Raw genomic sequence first — 17,300 nt, 5'->3', positions numbered from 1 at the left:
TGGTGGGGAGGATAAAGGGGCGTGGCAGTGGGGGGCATTACGACAGAATTCTCCCAAATCTCAAATAAAGCTGTGAGGATATGTTGGTGTTTCTATTTTAGGTGGTCAATTCGTAGTTTTATGGGGCTTGAAATTAAATTCATATAAAATATCTGTACAGTCGTACTTTGAGATATGAGTTCAATTCGTTCCGGGACTGAGCTCGTATGTCGATTTTCTCGTAAATCAAATGAATGTTTCCCATTGAAATGAACTAAAAAGAAATTAATTTGTTCCAACTAGCTGAAAAAACACCAAAAACTCTATTGGATTAGAATTTTTTTTATTTGTTGTAATTCGCCATCTATTCACAATGTAGCACATCACTAGTGGTTAAATATTACTAAAATGTGTTTAATAGTACTAAAATTATACAGATTTTGAAGTGAGGAGAGAGAGGGGGGAACAGATAGGCAATGCGCTCGTAACATAACATAAACAAATTTAAATGAAGTTGGATTACGATGTAGACACACTCAAAAATAGGTTTAATCGAACCTAACACTAAACTTAATTCTAATTTTGTTTGACATTTTGATACCTTTCTTCTCCCGGGTTGGCTCTTTTTGCTCCCCCTCCACACTGACTTTCAGTCAATATCGAGGCTTGTTTGAGTTTGTATTCCCTTCAAAATATTCCCAAAATGATGCACACAAATGTCCTCACAATCGGATAACGCACGACCACTTGCCAACCAGAAGTAGTATATATAACTCTTGTGTTAGCAAGACTTTCTGGAAGTTTTTCCACTGATTTCCTAGACTTTTTTTGGGCTAAGTAGTGAGTTTGAACCAATAAGAGTCCACCAATATCCTCCTTTAACCTCTCCTTAACTTCTATCCTTCATGCTCATTAAAGCCAAGTGGACATTTAATTATCCGAACGGCCCAGAGTATTTTCAACTTGACATTTCCGTCTATTTATCAACACCAGTGGGCACAGCAATACCTCTCACTGCTTGTCGACTCGCAATTAAGCCAATTTGGTCGGAATATGTAACGACACCATTACCGCCAAATTGGCGAAGCCGCTAAAAGGTCACTTTATCGTCGTCGGCCTGAGATTTGGAGGCAGAAGATGGACGAGGAACCGAGAAGTCGCCCAACAAGTTGTTTCTTTTTCGTGGGATGGAATTTGAGGGAAATTATGAAAAATAAATAAATTGGGCGGAATTTTTTGATTTTTGTTTTGTTTTTTGACGGAATTTGAGGACTTTTTTAATCAAAGCTGAGCGGGGGGTTTTTTGAATTGTTTTTGGACTTGACGGAATTTGAGGAAAATTTCAAAAAACAAATTGGGCGGGGATTTTTTAGAATTTTTTAAAGAATAGTTTTTTGGGGAACCATTTTTTGACGTGACGAAATTTTAGGAGGACGTGATCAGGATCTTTCCTCCTATTGTAAAAAAAAAATATGTCATGGAATTTGTGGAAAATTTCAACAAAAAAAACAAATTGGTCTGTTATTTTCTAGAATTTGTTTTTAGATTTTTTTTTTGACGTGACGGAATTTGAGGAGGACGTGACCAGGATCTTTCCTCCCATTGTAACAAAAATACATCATGGAATTGGTTGAAAATTTCAACAACAAAAAACTAATTGGTCGGGGATTTTCTAGAATTTTTTTTAGATTTTTTTTTGACGTGACGGAATTTTAGGAGGACGTGACCAGGATCTTTCCTCCTATTGTAAAAATATATATACGTCATGGAATTTGTGGAAAATTTCCACAAAAAACAAATTGGTCGAGGATTTTCTAGAATTTTTTTTAGATTTTTTTTTGGATGTGACGAAATTTTTGGAGGACTTGACCAGGATCTTTCCTCCTATTGTAAAAAAATATATACGTCATGGAATTGGTTGAAAATTTCAACAAAAAAACAAATTGGTCGAGGATTTTCTAGAATTTTTTTGACGTGACGGAATTTTAGGAGGACGTGATCAGGATCTTTCTGGCTGTGCTTATAAATTCAAGGCGGTGATAAACAGAGATAAAGCGAGATGAGGCCCCGATAACACGGAGGGCTGATCGTTGGCTAATCTCGCACAGCGTGCGCTAATTAGAAATCGCATGATACAGTTTGCCGTCGTAATTAGCCGAGATGGGCTGGCTCCTCTCCAAGAGTCTCGTTAAAGGAAAACCAACGAGAGGGAGATGAGTGCTCTTCTCTTTGGACTTTTTTACTCTGCAGATATCGATTATTTCAACAAGTCGACGGATAAAAACAATCAATTTGCTCCATTCTATATCTATTTTCCCATCAGCTTATCCTCACAAGGATCATGATATTTACACAAGAGCGTATCATCCTTAAAATAATAGTCAAGCCTTCTAAAAAATGCATTTTTTGGGGAATTTCATTGTTAACCAACACATAGTTGAACAAAGAATTTTTGGTGATGCTGTCTTTTTCCACCCCCCACAGCTAAACTTGGTCTCCAGCGTCACCATGTCCAAGAACCTGCCGTCGGCGTCGCCCCCTAACTTACCGCAGACGCCCACCACGCCCACGGCGCCCATCACCCCCATGGCGGCCATGCCCCAGGTCCCCTCGGTGTTGGGCGGCGCCAATGTGCCAAGCATGGGTGCCATGCGTCGACGCCACTCGGACAAATACTCCATGCCTCTTTCGTCGGGTAGGTCCAACTACTCAGCGTATATTTAAAATGTCAACATTTAATGTTGTTGAAATGTAGGTTGAAGTTCTTTTTAGTAGCTAAATGCATTTTTGTAACCCATTTGATCAAAAATCTAGTAAAATTGAGAGTAAATTGAGCCGTAGTTGATTGCTAGGCAACAAAACGCACAATACAAGTGTAAAAACTTTCACAGTACAGTGGTACCTCGAGATACAAGCTTAATTCGTATATATGAATATATTAATTCTGAGCTCGTATGTCAATTTTCTTGTGTATCAAATGAATGTTTCCCATTGAAATGAACTAAAAACTAATTAATTTGTTCCAACCCTCTGAAAAAACACCAAAAACAGGATATTGGATTGGAAAAAAAGGTTTTATTTGTTCTAATTCGCCATCTATTAACAAAGTAACACAGAACTAGTGGTTTGGTATGACTAAAATGCATTTAATAGTACTAAAATTATACAAATTTTGAAGGGGGGAGGGAAAGAGACCGACAGAAAGGTAACATAATAAACAAATTTGAATGAACTTGGATTACGATGCAGACACACTCAAAAATACGTTTAATCGACCTAACACTAAACTAAATTCTAATTTTGTTTGACATTTTGATACCTTTCTTCTCCCGGGTATTTATGTCGTATCTCAAGATAAATATTTACCCGAAATTTGACTCTTATCTCAAATTGCTCGTATGTCGAGGTACCACTGTATTGCTTTCAGTCACGTACTGCTCTGCACAATCCCCTGACCTGAAATCAATAGAGGAAATTCAATTTTGGAGCTTAAACACGTTCACAAATGAACATTTTGACGGGTCACAATACTACTAACTAACGTTTTTGCATTTTGTCTAATTTATAAGAAAAAAAGGGAAGCGCAATTATCCTTTTTCTCCATTTTTCTTAACTCAATTAAAAACTTCACGTTTTTTCTTTGACTTTCTATTCAATAACTTCAAACTTCAACTACTAAAGGAGAGAAAAAAATGCACAAGGACTCGTGCATGCCAGCTTTCGAAAAAGCAAACCCATGTTTAATCGCTTTAGATGCAAATAGACACAAAGCCTACCCCTGCGCATAAATATTACACTACTGTTAATTAAGTTCAAATAGCGGCCGAGTAAATACGACATTTATTGCATTAGGACGTTTAGCACTTTTGCATTTTCAATGCCCGCCGCTTTGATGTTTATATTTACTCACCATGTTTAGCGCCGAGTCCCATCAATTATTCAACGTTCGGCTAACTAACTGCACGGATCTCATTTTATGGATTTATTAGTGTTTAAAATCTCTCGAGAGAGACATTAATTAAAAATGCATTTTGTTAGACAATGAAAATGCTCTTTTGATCTGCCCCTCCCCCTTTTTATCCCAGCCCCGCCCCCTTTTTCCCTTCCCCCGCTTTATACCATCTTTTTAATTTGATGAATATGTCCATAAAGCAAAATCTGGAGGAATTAAAAATTTACCAATTATTTCAGGTGGTGACACAGTATTTATTTTTCCAGAGATTGCCCCAAACTACGAGTTTTATAAGAATGCCGACGTACGACCGCCGTTTACTTACGCAACACTCATAAGACAGGTGAGTGGGAATTTAATTCCCATCGGAATCGAACAGACGGACATTTGACGTGGTGTCGTTTTTTTTTTTGTTTTTTTTGTAGGCCATTATGGACTCATCTGACATGCAGTTAACGCTTAATGAAATCTACAGCTGGTTTACGCGTACGTTCGCCTATTTTCGACGTAATGCCGCCACTTGGAAGGTAAGGCTTAAACACTGTTACTGTATATGTAGTATATTATATATATATATATATTTTTTTTTTCCGTTGGGCGCAATTAAAAGCAAAAGGCTTGGCGTGGAGAGGGCGCCGACGCACTAATTATACGGCAGCCACTCCATCATCAGCACCTTTTGTTGAGCCAGACAGCCACTCCACCCCCTCCTTGCCTTCCCACCTACGTGGCGAGCGTCCTTCTCTCTGCATATCATTGATTAATTGGGAAGAAAGATGGCCGTCAAGCATGGGGAGGGGGGGGGGGGGGGGTGGAGGTCAAACGGGCAGGCGAGAAACCATGGAGGTGGTGGTTGAGTTGTCAAGGTTTTGTTTTGGAGATTATTGTTTATTTTGTTTAGGTTAATAATATATAATTATTGGGAAAATCGGGAATTGTAATTAATTATAGTTTTTTTTTTATAAATGGATTTGAAATTATTATTTGTTTTATTTAAGTTAACAATATATAAAGGCTGATTTTATCCGTAATTTTAAGGGTGTATAGTAAGTAAGTAATTAACAATGACATTTTATTTATTAGTTTTATTGACACTATTTTTTGTGTTAATTTGGTAATATATACTTATTGGGGGTTGCTTTTATTTTGTAATTTATGAATTGTTTTGAAATGAAAGCAATTAAGTATTTATTTATTATTTGTTTTATTTAGGTCAACAATATATAATGACTGATTTTATTCTTAATTTTAAGCGTATCTATTTAGAAATAATTAACAGTAACATTTTAAAGAAATTATTAGTATTAATACTATTTTTATGTTAATTGATAATATATATACTTATTGGGGGTTTAGAACAGATTTTTTTGTTAATATTTTTATTGACACTATTTTTCAAGTTAATTGCTAATATATATTTAAAAAAACATTTGAAATGGTCACAAAAATTAAACCATCAATGATAAAAAAACGTTTTTTTATTTCAAAAGTGAATCAACCTTTTAAAAATGAATTCATATATAAAAGGTAAATCTTTGCTTTTCCATTTTTTGGAAGGATTTCAAACACATGCATTTTTTTCCAAATAAAAAATTAAGTTAAATGTATTTAACCTTTTTGTTATACTATTTCTTCCAAATTGCTAAAAAATAAGACCTCATTAATACCCAATATTTTAAGTCAATTCCCCCAAATCTAATGAACATTTTTACGCCATCTTTCCGTCCCCCTGCAAATCAGCATGCAGCAGGACGCCGCCTCCCGCCGCCAAACGTGAATTCATTATAATCCGACATGCAAATGAGCGCGTGCGAGGGAGGGACGGCGCCGCGTAGTAACGTCTGCGCGCTTGCCGACGGACAATAGCGCTGACATCACGCCGTCATTACGACTATTTCCCGTTGTATAACCAAGGTCGTTTGAGTTTTTTTTTTTTTTGTAAGCGTTAGCCTGATGGCCTTTTATTTGATTAATGGAGAGAATTTGTTTAGGAGGAAAAGAAAGGAATGAAAGGTGGTTTAATATCGGGCTTTTTTTTTTTTTTTTGCTGCCCAGGCCGCGCACACACACACACACACACACACACATGCTCTTCTCCTCTCATCCAGAAGCTTATTAGTTCTTACTATATAGCATGCATAATAAAACTGCTCATTTGCTCATTAATATTAAAATTATCATATTCAAAGCCACGGGCATTAAGATCAATCAAATCCAGGGATTTTCAGGTCACATGCGGGATTTGCTTGAGTTTTTTTTTTTTTATTATTATTCTTATGGAGAAAGATGAAAAAATATTCCAAAGGATGTTAAAGCTTATTGTTTGAATCTGATGTATGTAAATAAACTTCATTTTAATACGAGTCGATACGGCTTCCGTCACACCAATGAGCTCGTTTCTAGTTGACGTCCAATCCAATGAACGTCCATTCATTCCTGCTTCGAATTCATTTTTGCATGGCGACACGCTTGTTTATAACATAAACAAATTTAAATGAACTTGGATTACAATGCAGACATTCAAAGATATATTTAATCGAACCTAACACTAAATTTAATTCTAATTTGTTTTTAATTTTGATACCTTTTTTCTCCCGGGTTAGCTCTTTTTGCCCCGCCTCCACACTGACTTTAAGTCAATATGGAGGGTTGTTTGAGTTTGTATTCCCTTCAAAATATTCCCAAAATGATGCACACACATGTCCTCACAATAAAATAACGCACACCCACTTGCCAACAAGAAGTAGTATATACTCCTCTCGTACGCCATTCGCACTGACTAATGTGGAAAAAAAACACTGAAAAAATGCAACGCCCCGCCCAGTGCTCGCAGAGACGTTACAAAGAGAAAGTTGCGACCAGTCATTACAAAGAAGAAGTTTCAGGGAGAAAAACAGTGGCCATGATGTTCTCATGAGCAGCATCTTGCGTCCGCCATCTGCTCGTATAATCAAAATTTGTCTCATATCTCAAGATAAATATTTCCCCGAAATTTTACTCATATCTCAAATTTCTCATATATCAAGACAACACTGTAGATGTAAGTTTCCAGCCAATCATGGTACCCATCCAATAAGTTTTTAGAATATTGAAATAAGTAACATGGGTAAGTTTGATCATATTTTAATTTATGCCTAATATAGAATTAATTGACAAGGAACACCATCTCATAATAAGGCGAAGATAAACATTCAGTGACGGTCTTAAGATGCTGTAAATGTCCATTGAGAGCAAGAGGGGGGGGGGGGGGGGGTACTGACATCACCATTATCAAGGCCGGCATTAGCACTTCTGTCAGCACCATAAGCCATTCGCTATGCTGATTACCTCCTTTTAGCCTACTTACTCTGATTGATATGTACTGTGTGTCGGACTTGTAAGAGCATTCACTTTCAGTCAATTTTACATGTTTTTTTTTTTTTTAAATGTATTGCTAATGAAATCAACGGAGCGCCTATGTTCCGGAATTCTCGCCCCTCAAAAAAAAAAATGCATGCCAGCTAATGAGTGAATGCACTTCTTCACCGTCTGACCCGTAGAACGCCGTCCGTCACAACCTGAGCCTGCACAAGTGCTTTGTGCGCGTGGAGAACGTGAAAGGCGCCGTGTGGACGGTGGACGAGGTGGAGTACCAAAAACGGCGTTCGCAGAAGATCACAGGGTAAGTAACACACCTGGCGGGAAGTGAGGTTGGGGGGTTGTTTGCTGCTTTAAGTTCAGGTGAACCATTTTGGATTTTGAACTAATTAGAATGAATTATGATACTCTAATCAAAACTTGACTGGATGCATTTTAAGATATTGTTTCTTTTAGTCATCGATTCATTTATTGATACTGGATCTATGGTTTTAACTTGCTGTGTCTTCCTAAATCAATTTAAGTAAATACAGCATTGTCAAAACAAACCACTGCACTGTAATTAGGCAATGGATTGAAGCAGCCAAATGAAATTGGAATTTTAATAATCCAAATACACAAAAATCAATGAATTGCTGAAGATATAATCCACAGGTGTCAAAGTGGAGGCCCGGGGGCCAAATCTGGGTCCGGGAAAGTAAATCATGAGTGCCGACTTTCTGTTTTAATATCAAATTAATGTGTAGATTATAGATGTATATTATATTTCCTGATTTCCCCCTTTTAAATCAATAATTGCAATTTTTTAATCATTTTTTTCAGGTTTTAGTTCAAAAATCATTTTGTAACATCTAAAACCATATAAACATATTTTCTGTTTTCCACTTTAATATGGAACATAATGATTAAAAGAGATTTTCCCTTACTAAGGAAAAAAAAGCTCAAATAAACACTTTTTTTTAGATCTATAGAAAAAAATAGAATATTTAGGGCCTTTTATCTAGTTCTTTGAATACATTTTTTTAAAACATTATTTCATATTATATCAAAAATGGTCCGGCCCACATGAAATGGAGTTGACGTTGATGCGGCCTGGGAACCAACTCGAGTTCGACACCCCTTAGTCCAATCTATTTCTTATGATTCCGCCCTGTTTTTTTATCCATTATTTGACCACTGATTTCCTTGTATTTCTCCAGAAGCCCATCACTCGTCAAAAACCTTCCCTCCAGTCTTGGATACGGCTCCGCACTAAACGCCAGCCTACAGGTATGACCTAAACCAGCCAAAACATCGCCATCCCATCACAACACCCCCCACCACCCACCCCCTGCCTGTCCAACCATCCTTCCCCGCATTTGTCCAAGATTCACCTAGCCCTTTTGCAAATGCAAGGGCGAGCATATTAATATTTATCCATGCTGTCATAAATGATTTGGCTTCATTGTATACGTCGGGCCCGGATCACATGGCAAAAAAAAACTTTAAAAATTTAATCACTGCATATAACTTTAATGCCAGGCAAGCAAAAGTGTCAGTGGGGGTTTATTATTTGGAGGCAAAGTTTTCCAAGGGACGATGGCGTCTGGTTAGAATACTTGTCACTTTCTGCTACGATTTGCCCATCATTTATTCATCTTCTGCTTGGCAAAAGTACCGTATTTTCACGACTATAAGGCGCACCGCATTATAAGGCTCACTCTCAATGAATGGCATTTTTTCCATATATAAGGCGCACTGTATTATAAGGCGCACTGTCTATTTTGGAGAAAATTTAAGACTTTTACGTGCGCCTTATAGTCGTGAAAATACGGTAATTGCTATTGACTTCCAGCTATGAAGTACTCACTACACAGTCACCTCTAGAGCCAGCCATTGTTGTATTTTTGGATTTTCTTGTATAAAATCTTGCAGTAGGGGAGGAGCTATATGATGGAGGATTTTGTAAACTAAGATGGCTGATCTGCATATTTAACAGTATTGTTTCAGTTCAGGCGTTTGTGTTTTTTTTAATACCCGACAGTGGTGGTTTTTGTTTTTCTGTTTTGTCCATATATAAGGCGCAGTGGATTATAAGGCACACTGTCTATTTTGGAGAAAATATAAGAATTTTAAGTGCGCCTTATAGTCGTGAAAATACGGTAAGATCAGAGTTTTAAAGTGAGGTATTTTCTGTTGACCCACAGGCCGCTCTGGCGGAGACCACCCTCCCCTTACTGGGGAACCCCGGCTTAATGAACAGCGGTTCCATGGGCGGCTGCCACGGCCTCTTGGGCGGCGACCCATCCGGTCTGATGGGTGGAAGTCCGCCCGGGTTGCTCGGCAGCAGCCCGCCGGGGCTCTTGGGGATCAGCCCCCCAGGCACGCTGAGCTGTAGCCCCCCTACCCTCCTGCAGTCGGCCCACGACGACATCAACGGCTCGCTGGACCACCTGGACGCCAACGGCCACGGCAGCCCCGGGTACTCCCCACCAGGACACATGTAGGTTTTGCACCCGCTACGCTTTCACATGCGATAAAATGTAGGAAACGAGCCCCGATCCGTAACCGCCAACTCAGACTGACAGCCGTCAAGGAGAGCTCATGCTTTTAATGGTCCAATTATGGAAGAATTTGCACATTTTTACGATTTTTCGAGAGGCTGTCTGGGAATGTAAGACGTGTTCAACCACCCACATTGTGTCCTTGTAACCTTTGTTGGTTTAATTGCCTGATATTTAACCCACGTTACCACTGCTTTTTTTTTATTTTTATGAAGTCATGACCCTCAGCCAAGGTTACATTTATCATCACTTGGATGTTTGAATACAATGCTGGGTGCGTCATTGTGGTTTGGATAGGAATTAACTACAGGAAGTTGTACTACTATTTGGAAGTTTGGAGTTTTTTTTTTCCAGGAATAGAAGCTATTCCCTATTTGGTTAGCTGTTAGCACTGAACATAGGGTAAAACTTTTATTACCGTATTTTCTGGCATATAAGGCACCTCGGCATATGAAGCGTACCCTTAAAATTGCCTTAAAATGGTTGAATTGTACAATTTCCCTCATATAAGCCGCCCACTGATTCACAATTTTCAACTCTATTTGTGGTTTTAATAGGGAGTACAATTGTGTTACTTTGAAGGGAAAATCTGAAGAAAAATCATCACACGGGGTGTCAAAGTGGCGACCGGTGGGGTCAAATCTGGCCCGTCGAATCATTTTGTGTGTCCCGGAAAAGTAAATGATGAGTGCTGACTTTCTGTTTTAGGATCAAATTAAAATAAAGAGTATAGATGTATATTAAATTCCTGATTTTCCCCCTTTAGAATCAATAATTGCAATTTTTTTTAATTTAGTTCAAAAATCATTTTGTAAAATCAAAAATTATATAAAAAAGCTCGAAAAAACATTGTTTTATATCAATAACAATAAAAACGGAATATTCAGGGTTTTTAATCCATTCATAAAAATAAAAAAATCTAAATATTATATCTAAAATGGTCCAACCCACTTGAAATCAAGTTGCCGTTAAAGCGACCCGAGTCTGACACCCTTATTCTAGAAGATATCTCTTTAACTTAAAATTCCCGATATATAAATAAATAGCAGGTTTCCTTGCTTCTTCACAGGAATAGAAACTAACAACAATTTTCCAATATAAATGATTTCAAATGTCCTCCCACTCTGCAACAACCCATGACCCACAGTAACAGTTACACACTTTCACATATAATAATGCACATACAATGTCCATCAGTGCTCACTGGCAAAGTCACATGACATCCCCCTTTATCATATAATGGACAAAGAATGCTCTTAGCGAGTCTATCTAAGACGAGAGCGCTTGTTTCGGCCATCCGCAAATCTTACCGGGCATGTTTACTACCACCCCAGCCTTAAAACGAGAGTGTTTAAGTGGGCCAGATCTGCTGCTGTTCCCCCCCATTCCCCTCAGGTCATTTAACTTTTAATATCAGCATGGTACTGATGTGTGTGTGTGTCGACGCCGACGTGAGATTCCTCAGTATACACTGCCACGAACGAGAACCTCAAAATGGAAGAGATGTGTTTTCCGGGCATCGTTTTTTAAATAATAGAGCAGGGCGTCGCGCTAAACTAAAGAGGACATAACCTCTTATAGGCCTTTTATCAGGAGAGGACAGTGTAGTCTGACAATTAGACTAACCTCTGCTTCCTTAAGGTTCACGCTATCGACTCCACCGCTAACCAGATCGCCTGCGGACATGCTCACTGGAGCATCCTAAGGGTCTCACTTAAAGGAAAGACTCCTGATTTACAAGCCGTTTTTTAACATACTTAAACAACAAAATGGCAGTTTCCACTTTATCAGTATTCATTTCCAGTAGCATCTTTACTCCCAGTTCATTTTTTAAAAACACCACCCAAACCCCGCCCCCTTTTTAGTCTCTCCTCCTCAGCTACGAGACCAATCTTAATAGAGCATCCTAAGGGTCTCACTTAAAGGAAAGACTCCTGATTTACAAGCCGTTTTTTTAACATACCTAAACAACAAAATGGCAGTTTACACTTTATCGGTATTCATTTCCAGTGCTATCTTTACTCCTAGTTCATTTTTTAAAACACCACCCAAACCCCGCCCCCTTTTTAGTCTCTCCTCCTCAGCTACGAGACCAATCTTAATGTACTCCTTGCTTGATAACTCTACCCCCCCCCCCCCCCCCCCCCCACCTCCTTTCCTTCTTCCACCTCCTCTGTTAGCATCCGGAGGGATTTTCTGATGCATCCGATGTGTCAGAAATAATTAGCTTTTGTCAGATTTATCATGGTGGCGCAAACGCCTCTCCCCCGACCGACTCAGGCCTCAGATCATGTTCTGCCTTGTTTGTGCGTGACAGCATTATTATTCTTGTTAGGCCAGCAACAACTCCTCAAGCCCCCGCCGCCTGCCGCCGCTTATCGAGCCAAGATGCCCGTCCGTTTGGAGTTAAAAACATGTATCATGGCGTCCAAGCCAACTGCCAGGGCTGAAGTTGATTAATGGCAGAACCTCGCCGCCGCGTTTTTTTTTCTTTTTCTTTTTTTTCCCCTCCCGCCTCTTGAGGAGCGACACGCGCAGCCCCCCCCTGCATATTAACGAGCGGCTGCGCTTTCTATTAACTAGATAAAAAAGCCTCTCCTCTGCCTTTGCTCCGGGGGGCTTAGGGATGAGAAATTCTCCATTATTTATCATGTGGCCTGTGTTTTTTTCCCCCCTCTTCTCCTCTCTCTTCACTCCCTCCTCCTTCCTTTTCATGTATTTCAACCTGGTGTCATCAGTAAACTTTTAAATGCCAAACATGTCTGAGGCATGGCGGCCCATCGCTGTTCTTCCTTTCAGCCGACGCGGGACGTCGTGTCAAATTATCGTCCAACGAAAACAACACGCTGGATAATGCATGTCTTTATCGTGTTTATCGAGCAAGAACGGGGTGGAAAAAATGGCTTGCACACTGTCACACCCTAATCTCCCCCCGTCGCCCTTTTCTCTATTCTATTGCTTCCTAGAACTAGACATTATACATGTGATTTGACATACAAATAGTAGCTCGAAGATAGAGTTTCAGACATCTTTTTTAAGTTCATTTTCTGTAGCGATCCGACACATTTTGTTTATTTTTAAAATAGTGATAAGAAAAAAACTCTACTAATACTTATCCAGTACACCTCTTCCATAAGGTTATGATTTTTTTATTGGTAAAGCTCAAAAAATCCTCAAAATTGTCTAATTTACCAATTTAATACATTAAAAAAAATGATTCAATAACTCAAAATTACATTTTGCTATCAACCAGATAAAGTTACTTTATTAGTTACCCGATTCTATTCTCAAATTTGTCAAATTTTCATGGTTAACATGATAAAATACTGCATATAAAATTAAAGCATACTTACTATATCCCAAAAGTATGACTTTATTCATTCATTTTACTTACTTCTGACTAGTATTTGTGCTATTTTTCATGTACTGTATTTCCGCACTATAAGGCGCACCCAAAAGCCTTCAATTTTTCAAAATCTGACCCCACGCCTTATAAACCAGTGCGCCTTGTATATGGATTAATATTGAGCCGCAACTATGGTAAACAGTCGATGTAGTGTGTGGTGCATGCTGGGATATGTAGTTGTTTTGTCATTCCACCCGGAATGACTGCAGACACTAATTTAGTCTATTTTTTTACATACATTGAAGGCGCGCCTTATAGTGCAGTGTGCCTTATAATATAGAGCACAGTGCATGCTGGGATATGTAGTTGTTTTATCAATCCACCCGGAATGACTGCGAGTACTCTAATTCAGTATTTTATTTATTTATTTATTCTTACATACATTGAAGGTGCGCCTTATAATACAGTGCACCTTATAATACAGTGCGCCTTATAATACAGTGCGCCTTATAATACAGTGCGCCTTATAATACAGTGCGCCTTATAATACAGTGCGCCTTATAATACAGTGCGCCTTATAGTGCGAAAATATGGTACTAAAAAACTAAAAACTGTCCAGTCAAAGCCAAATTTGTTCGAGTTATCCCACAATAGCAAAGTGGAAAAAAATCTCCAAACCAACTCCAAATATTAGCTAAGTGTATTAAATCATTTATTTAAAATGTGTTATAATAATACTAAAATTGGACATCAATAAGGGGTTTGAAACGCCTTGAATAATGCATTTAAAACACTAGCCTCCCCACCACACCCTTTTCCGACCTATCACATCCAGTCAATCATGTTTTGCCTCCCCTTGTGGTTGTCTCACAGGCTGCTGCCCGTCCACGTCAAGGAAGAACCTCCCAACATGGATGATGAGGACTGTCCCATGTCTCTGGTGACGACAGCCAATCACAGTCCCGAACTGGACGACGACCGGGAGCTGGAAGAAGGGAACTTATCAGACGACTTGGAGTGATTTTCCCTTTTTTTTCCAGTTTTTTTTTCTCTTTCCAGACTTGGCAAAAGAACCACTCCGCAAAGTTCACGTAAACTGCCGTCTCGCTCTTTATCTTTTCCGTTTGTCCTTCTTCTCTGTCTCTTTCACACCTCTGGGACTATTTATTGCGCATGCACTCGGGCACTCCAAAGGAACTCTCTCCACTGCAGCGCTTTGGGACCCCCAGACTCCAACACGCTAAGGCATAAGATGCCAGCGTTGTAAAAAAAACAAAAAAAACAACGAAAAAAATCGGATTCGTCTAAGGATGGAACACAATTCCACCATATTCTGCCAAAAAAAAGGCCCGTTTTGTTTGTGAATCAGCCAAGCCACAGTAGTTGTTGATGTCTATAGAGACGATTGGCCATTCGACTCCAAGTCTGTTGTGTCACCGCTTGTACGTCGCAACTATTTTTTTTTTCTCCCCGGCTTCTTTCATGGCGGACCCCTTACTGTAAATGCCATTACCACCATCACGAGCAAAACTGAGCTACCAAGAGTCATTAGAGGCCGTTAAATCGAAAAGCCTCCACTTTCTGAAAAGCTTTGTCTATCACAAACAGGCAATAGCTAGAAACCAAAGCCCACGCCAGCGTATTGACAGAAGACACCAAACTCAAGCTACTTTGACCAAGGTGAAGCTTTCATTCCGTAGAAGAATAAAGAAACTACCTTCGACTAAACCTCTGGGATGAACCTCTAAACTAAACGTGGGCCAGAGAGGAGTGAAATATCAAAGTGGATCATGACCAAAACTTTTACGTAGAGTGCGGAATCATTTGGTTTGGAAATGTTTTTTTTGTTTTTGAGTTAAGCAAGCTGTTGAACCTCTAAGATTCGAAAAACGGCACCCGTCACGTCACAACCAAACCACCGACAAACCAAACAAGACAAAAAATATCTAGCAAAGCCAAATAGTACTCAAAGTGGAAATGGAAAAGGGGGTGTGGTTTACCAACAGAAGAGGAAATACTACTATGATTGCTATGAATAGCCATGTCATGTTCCACTGTATCTGGATGAATGGTTGCGCTTCAAAAAGTGTTGTTGCTTTAATTCAAACCTGCGTTTCTGGTGTCAGGAAACCAAAGTCAAGACAAAATTCTGCCTCGAAAAATTGGACAACTATGCAGTATTTGCTGGGATTTCAAAGTCTTCATTGATTCCATTTTTTTTGATACAATATGATGTCCACTTAATATAATCAAGGCAATTTTGATATGATTAACCGCAAAAAAATCCAGAAATTAGATTAAAAAAGCATTCACAAAGCAATGCTATAAAATTTCCATCTTCTACCTTTAACGACAGAAATGAAAACAAAATTCCAGGACCAATTTTTTGGCTTAAAAACCTCATAACGGCTTCTTCTTTGCCTTCCACAATCTCTAAAACAACCTTCACTTGCATTTAGCTTTGAGAACGTAGCACATCTGCTAACCTGAGTCCACCAAAAAGGACTTCCTTCCCAAATCTTACCACGCCAAAAAAATAGAAAAACCAACAAAAAAGGGTTCTCCCTCTTATACCCGAGGCTTTGGAAAGACTAAAAAAAAAATTCTACCTCTGCTCACTCCGAATACCGACGCCAGATCGCGAGCTATAAACTCCGCCCCACAAACATACCCACACACCCACCCACACACATACACGTTTACTGAAGATTTGCATTGTAATAGGTCGTCCTCAAACATTTGTAGAGTGCTGATGTATAGATTACCTGTAAGGGAATATTGTGTTTTAAACATGCATGTCAAATGAGAAAAAAAAGAAGAAAAAAAATCATTTGTTGGACGGATTAAGAAGCTAATAGCGAGAACCAGAAAGGATGTCCTAGCTATAACATATAAAAATGCATTAAAAAAATGCATTACCTCAGAGTTTGGGGAGGGTCAGCCACAGAATGCATATTACCTTGTAGATTTGCATGGGTTTTTTTGTATAAATGACTTTAAAACTAAAAAAAAAAAAGTCTAAAATAGTTGCTTGCACATAATACCAGAAAGACCTCCAGAAGTTGCTCCTCCACTAGATTTTAGGATTGTCTGGATTTTCTGGGGTTCATTTTGTTCGTATTTTGATAACTGTGCATACTTATGTAAACAAAACGGGGGGGGGGGGGGGGGATAAAAAAAAGACTCATGTGGGTGGACCCATACATTGACTTTTTTCTAAAGAGGAAGCATCTGATCTGCGTTGTTTTTTTTTTTTTTGTTGCCGGAATTTTTACCGTTTCACTCTCGTGGCTAAGAATAGCTTAACCTAATTTTTTTGTTTCCCGCATCTGCTTTGAATAGCTGTAAAGGCTTTAAAACCTAATGTGTGTATTTATTGCTTGTACTTCTGTGCATACTTTACGACGCATTATGTCCGGCAGATCCGCCCTATGTATAAGGTAATTGGGACTGTAGCAAACATATGTTTGTCATTGGTGAGACTTTTTTTCTTTTCTTTTTATTTTATTTTTTATTTTTTTTAGGGAGGATGAGGTTTGGCGACTTTTTTGATACTTTCCATGACTGTGTACTGTGTTCATATGAAAAGGTTCTCTGACGTTAGAAGGTTATGGTTGAGAATTGTAACGTCATTATTTTCTGTATTTCATGGCATTTCACTGCTGAATTCAAATAAAGGACCAAAAGTTGGAATTTAAAAGCTAACCTTTCATTTTTTTTCCACATAAAGCGCTTTGAATTGAATTTCCAACGAATGGCCTTTAATAACATATTTATTTTTACCTCACTTTGTATTACAGTGTTCCCTCGCTACTTCGCGCTTCAGCTATCGCGGACTCAGAGCTTCGCGGATTTTTTTCAGGAAAAAAAAAATAAAAAAAATAAAGATATTAAATTAAAATTATAAATTACATCATTTTACAAGAGGTGGAAACAAAATATTCAATAAGAATTAGTAATTGCTTCAAAAAAAGGCCAAAGAAATGGTCAATAACATGGTGAGAGTTCAGGAATGGCATTGATGATGTCATGGCTGTTTACAGGCGCATCTTAACCGCCAAAAAAAAAAACTGTTCACAACTCCCAATAACGATGTTTCTTAGGTGCAAAAAAACTGCTCCTC

At 38.6% G+C, this 17,300-nt stretch overlaps 1 protein-coding gene across 8 annotated transcripts in view; it reads left to right on the top strand.

Moving 5' to 3' along the window:
• The window catches only part of foxp2 (forkhead box P2), a 126,018-nt gene extending 109,136 nt beyond the window's left edge, over positions 1–16,882 (top strand). For 7 of the 8 annotated variants that reach the window (XM_077709726.1, XM_077709727.1, XM_077709731.1 and 4 more), the window contains 7 exons: positions 2,464–2,674; positions 4,171–4,274; positions 4,357–4,458; positions 7,471–7,592; positions 8,488–8,557; positions 9,475–9,770; positions 14,051–16,882. In XM_077709726.1, the coding sequence (XP_077565852.1) occupies positions 2,464–2,674; positions 4,171–4,274; positions 4,357–4,458; positions 7,471–7,592; positions 8,488–8,557; positions 9,475–9,770; positions 14,051–14,198 (1,053 nt within the window). In that variant the 3' untranslated portion in view covers positions 14,199–16,882. The remainder of the gene's footprint in view (positions 1–2,463; positions 2,675–4,170; positions 4,275–4,356; positions 4,459–7,470; positions 7,593–8,487; positions 8,558–9,474; positions 9,771–14,050) is intronic. The other variant, XM_077709730.1, reaches the window with a different exon arrangement.
• The last annotated feature ends 418 nt before the right edge of the window (positions 16,883–17,300 follow it).

Source organism: Stigmatopora nigra, chromosome 23 (assembly GCF_051989575.1).
Source record: "Stigmatopora nigra isolate UIUO_SnigA chromosome 23, RoL_Snig_1.1, whole genome shotgun sequence".
NCBI classification, from domain to species: Eukaryota; Metazoa; Chordata; class Actinopteri; order Syngnathiformes; family Syngnathidae; genus Stigmatopora; species Stigmatopora nigra.
This window is presented reverse-complemented; position numbering and strand designations above follow the sequence as displayed.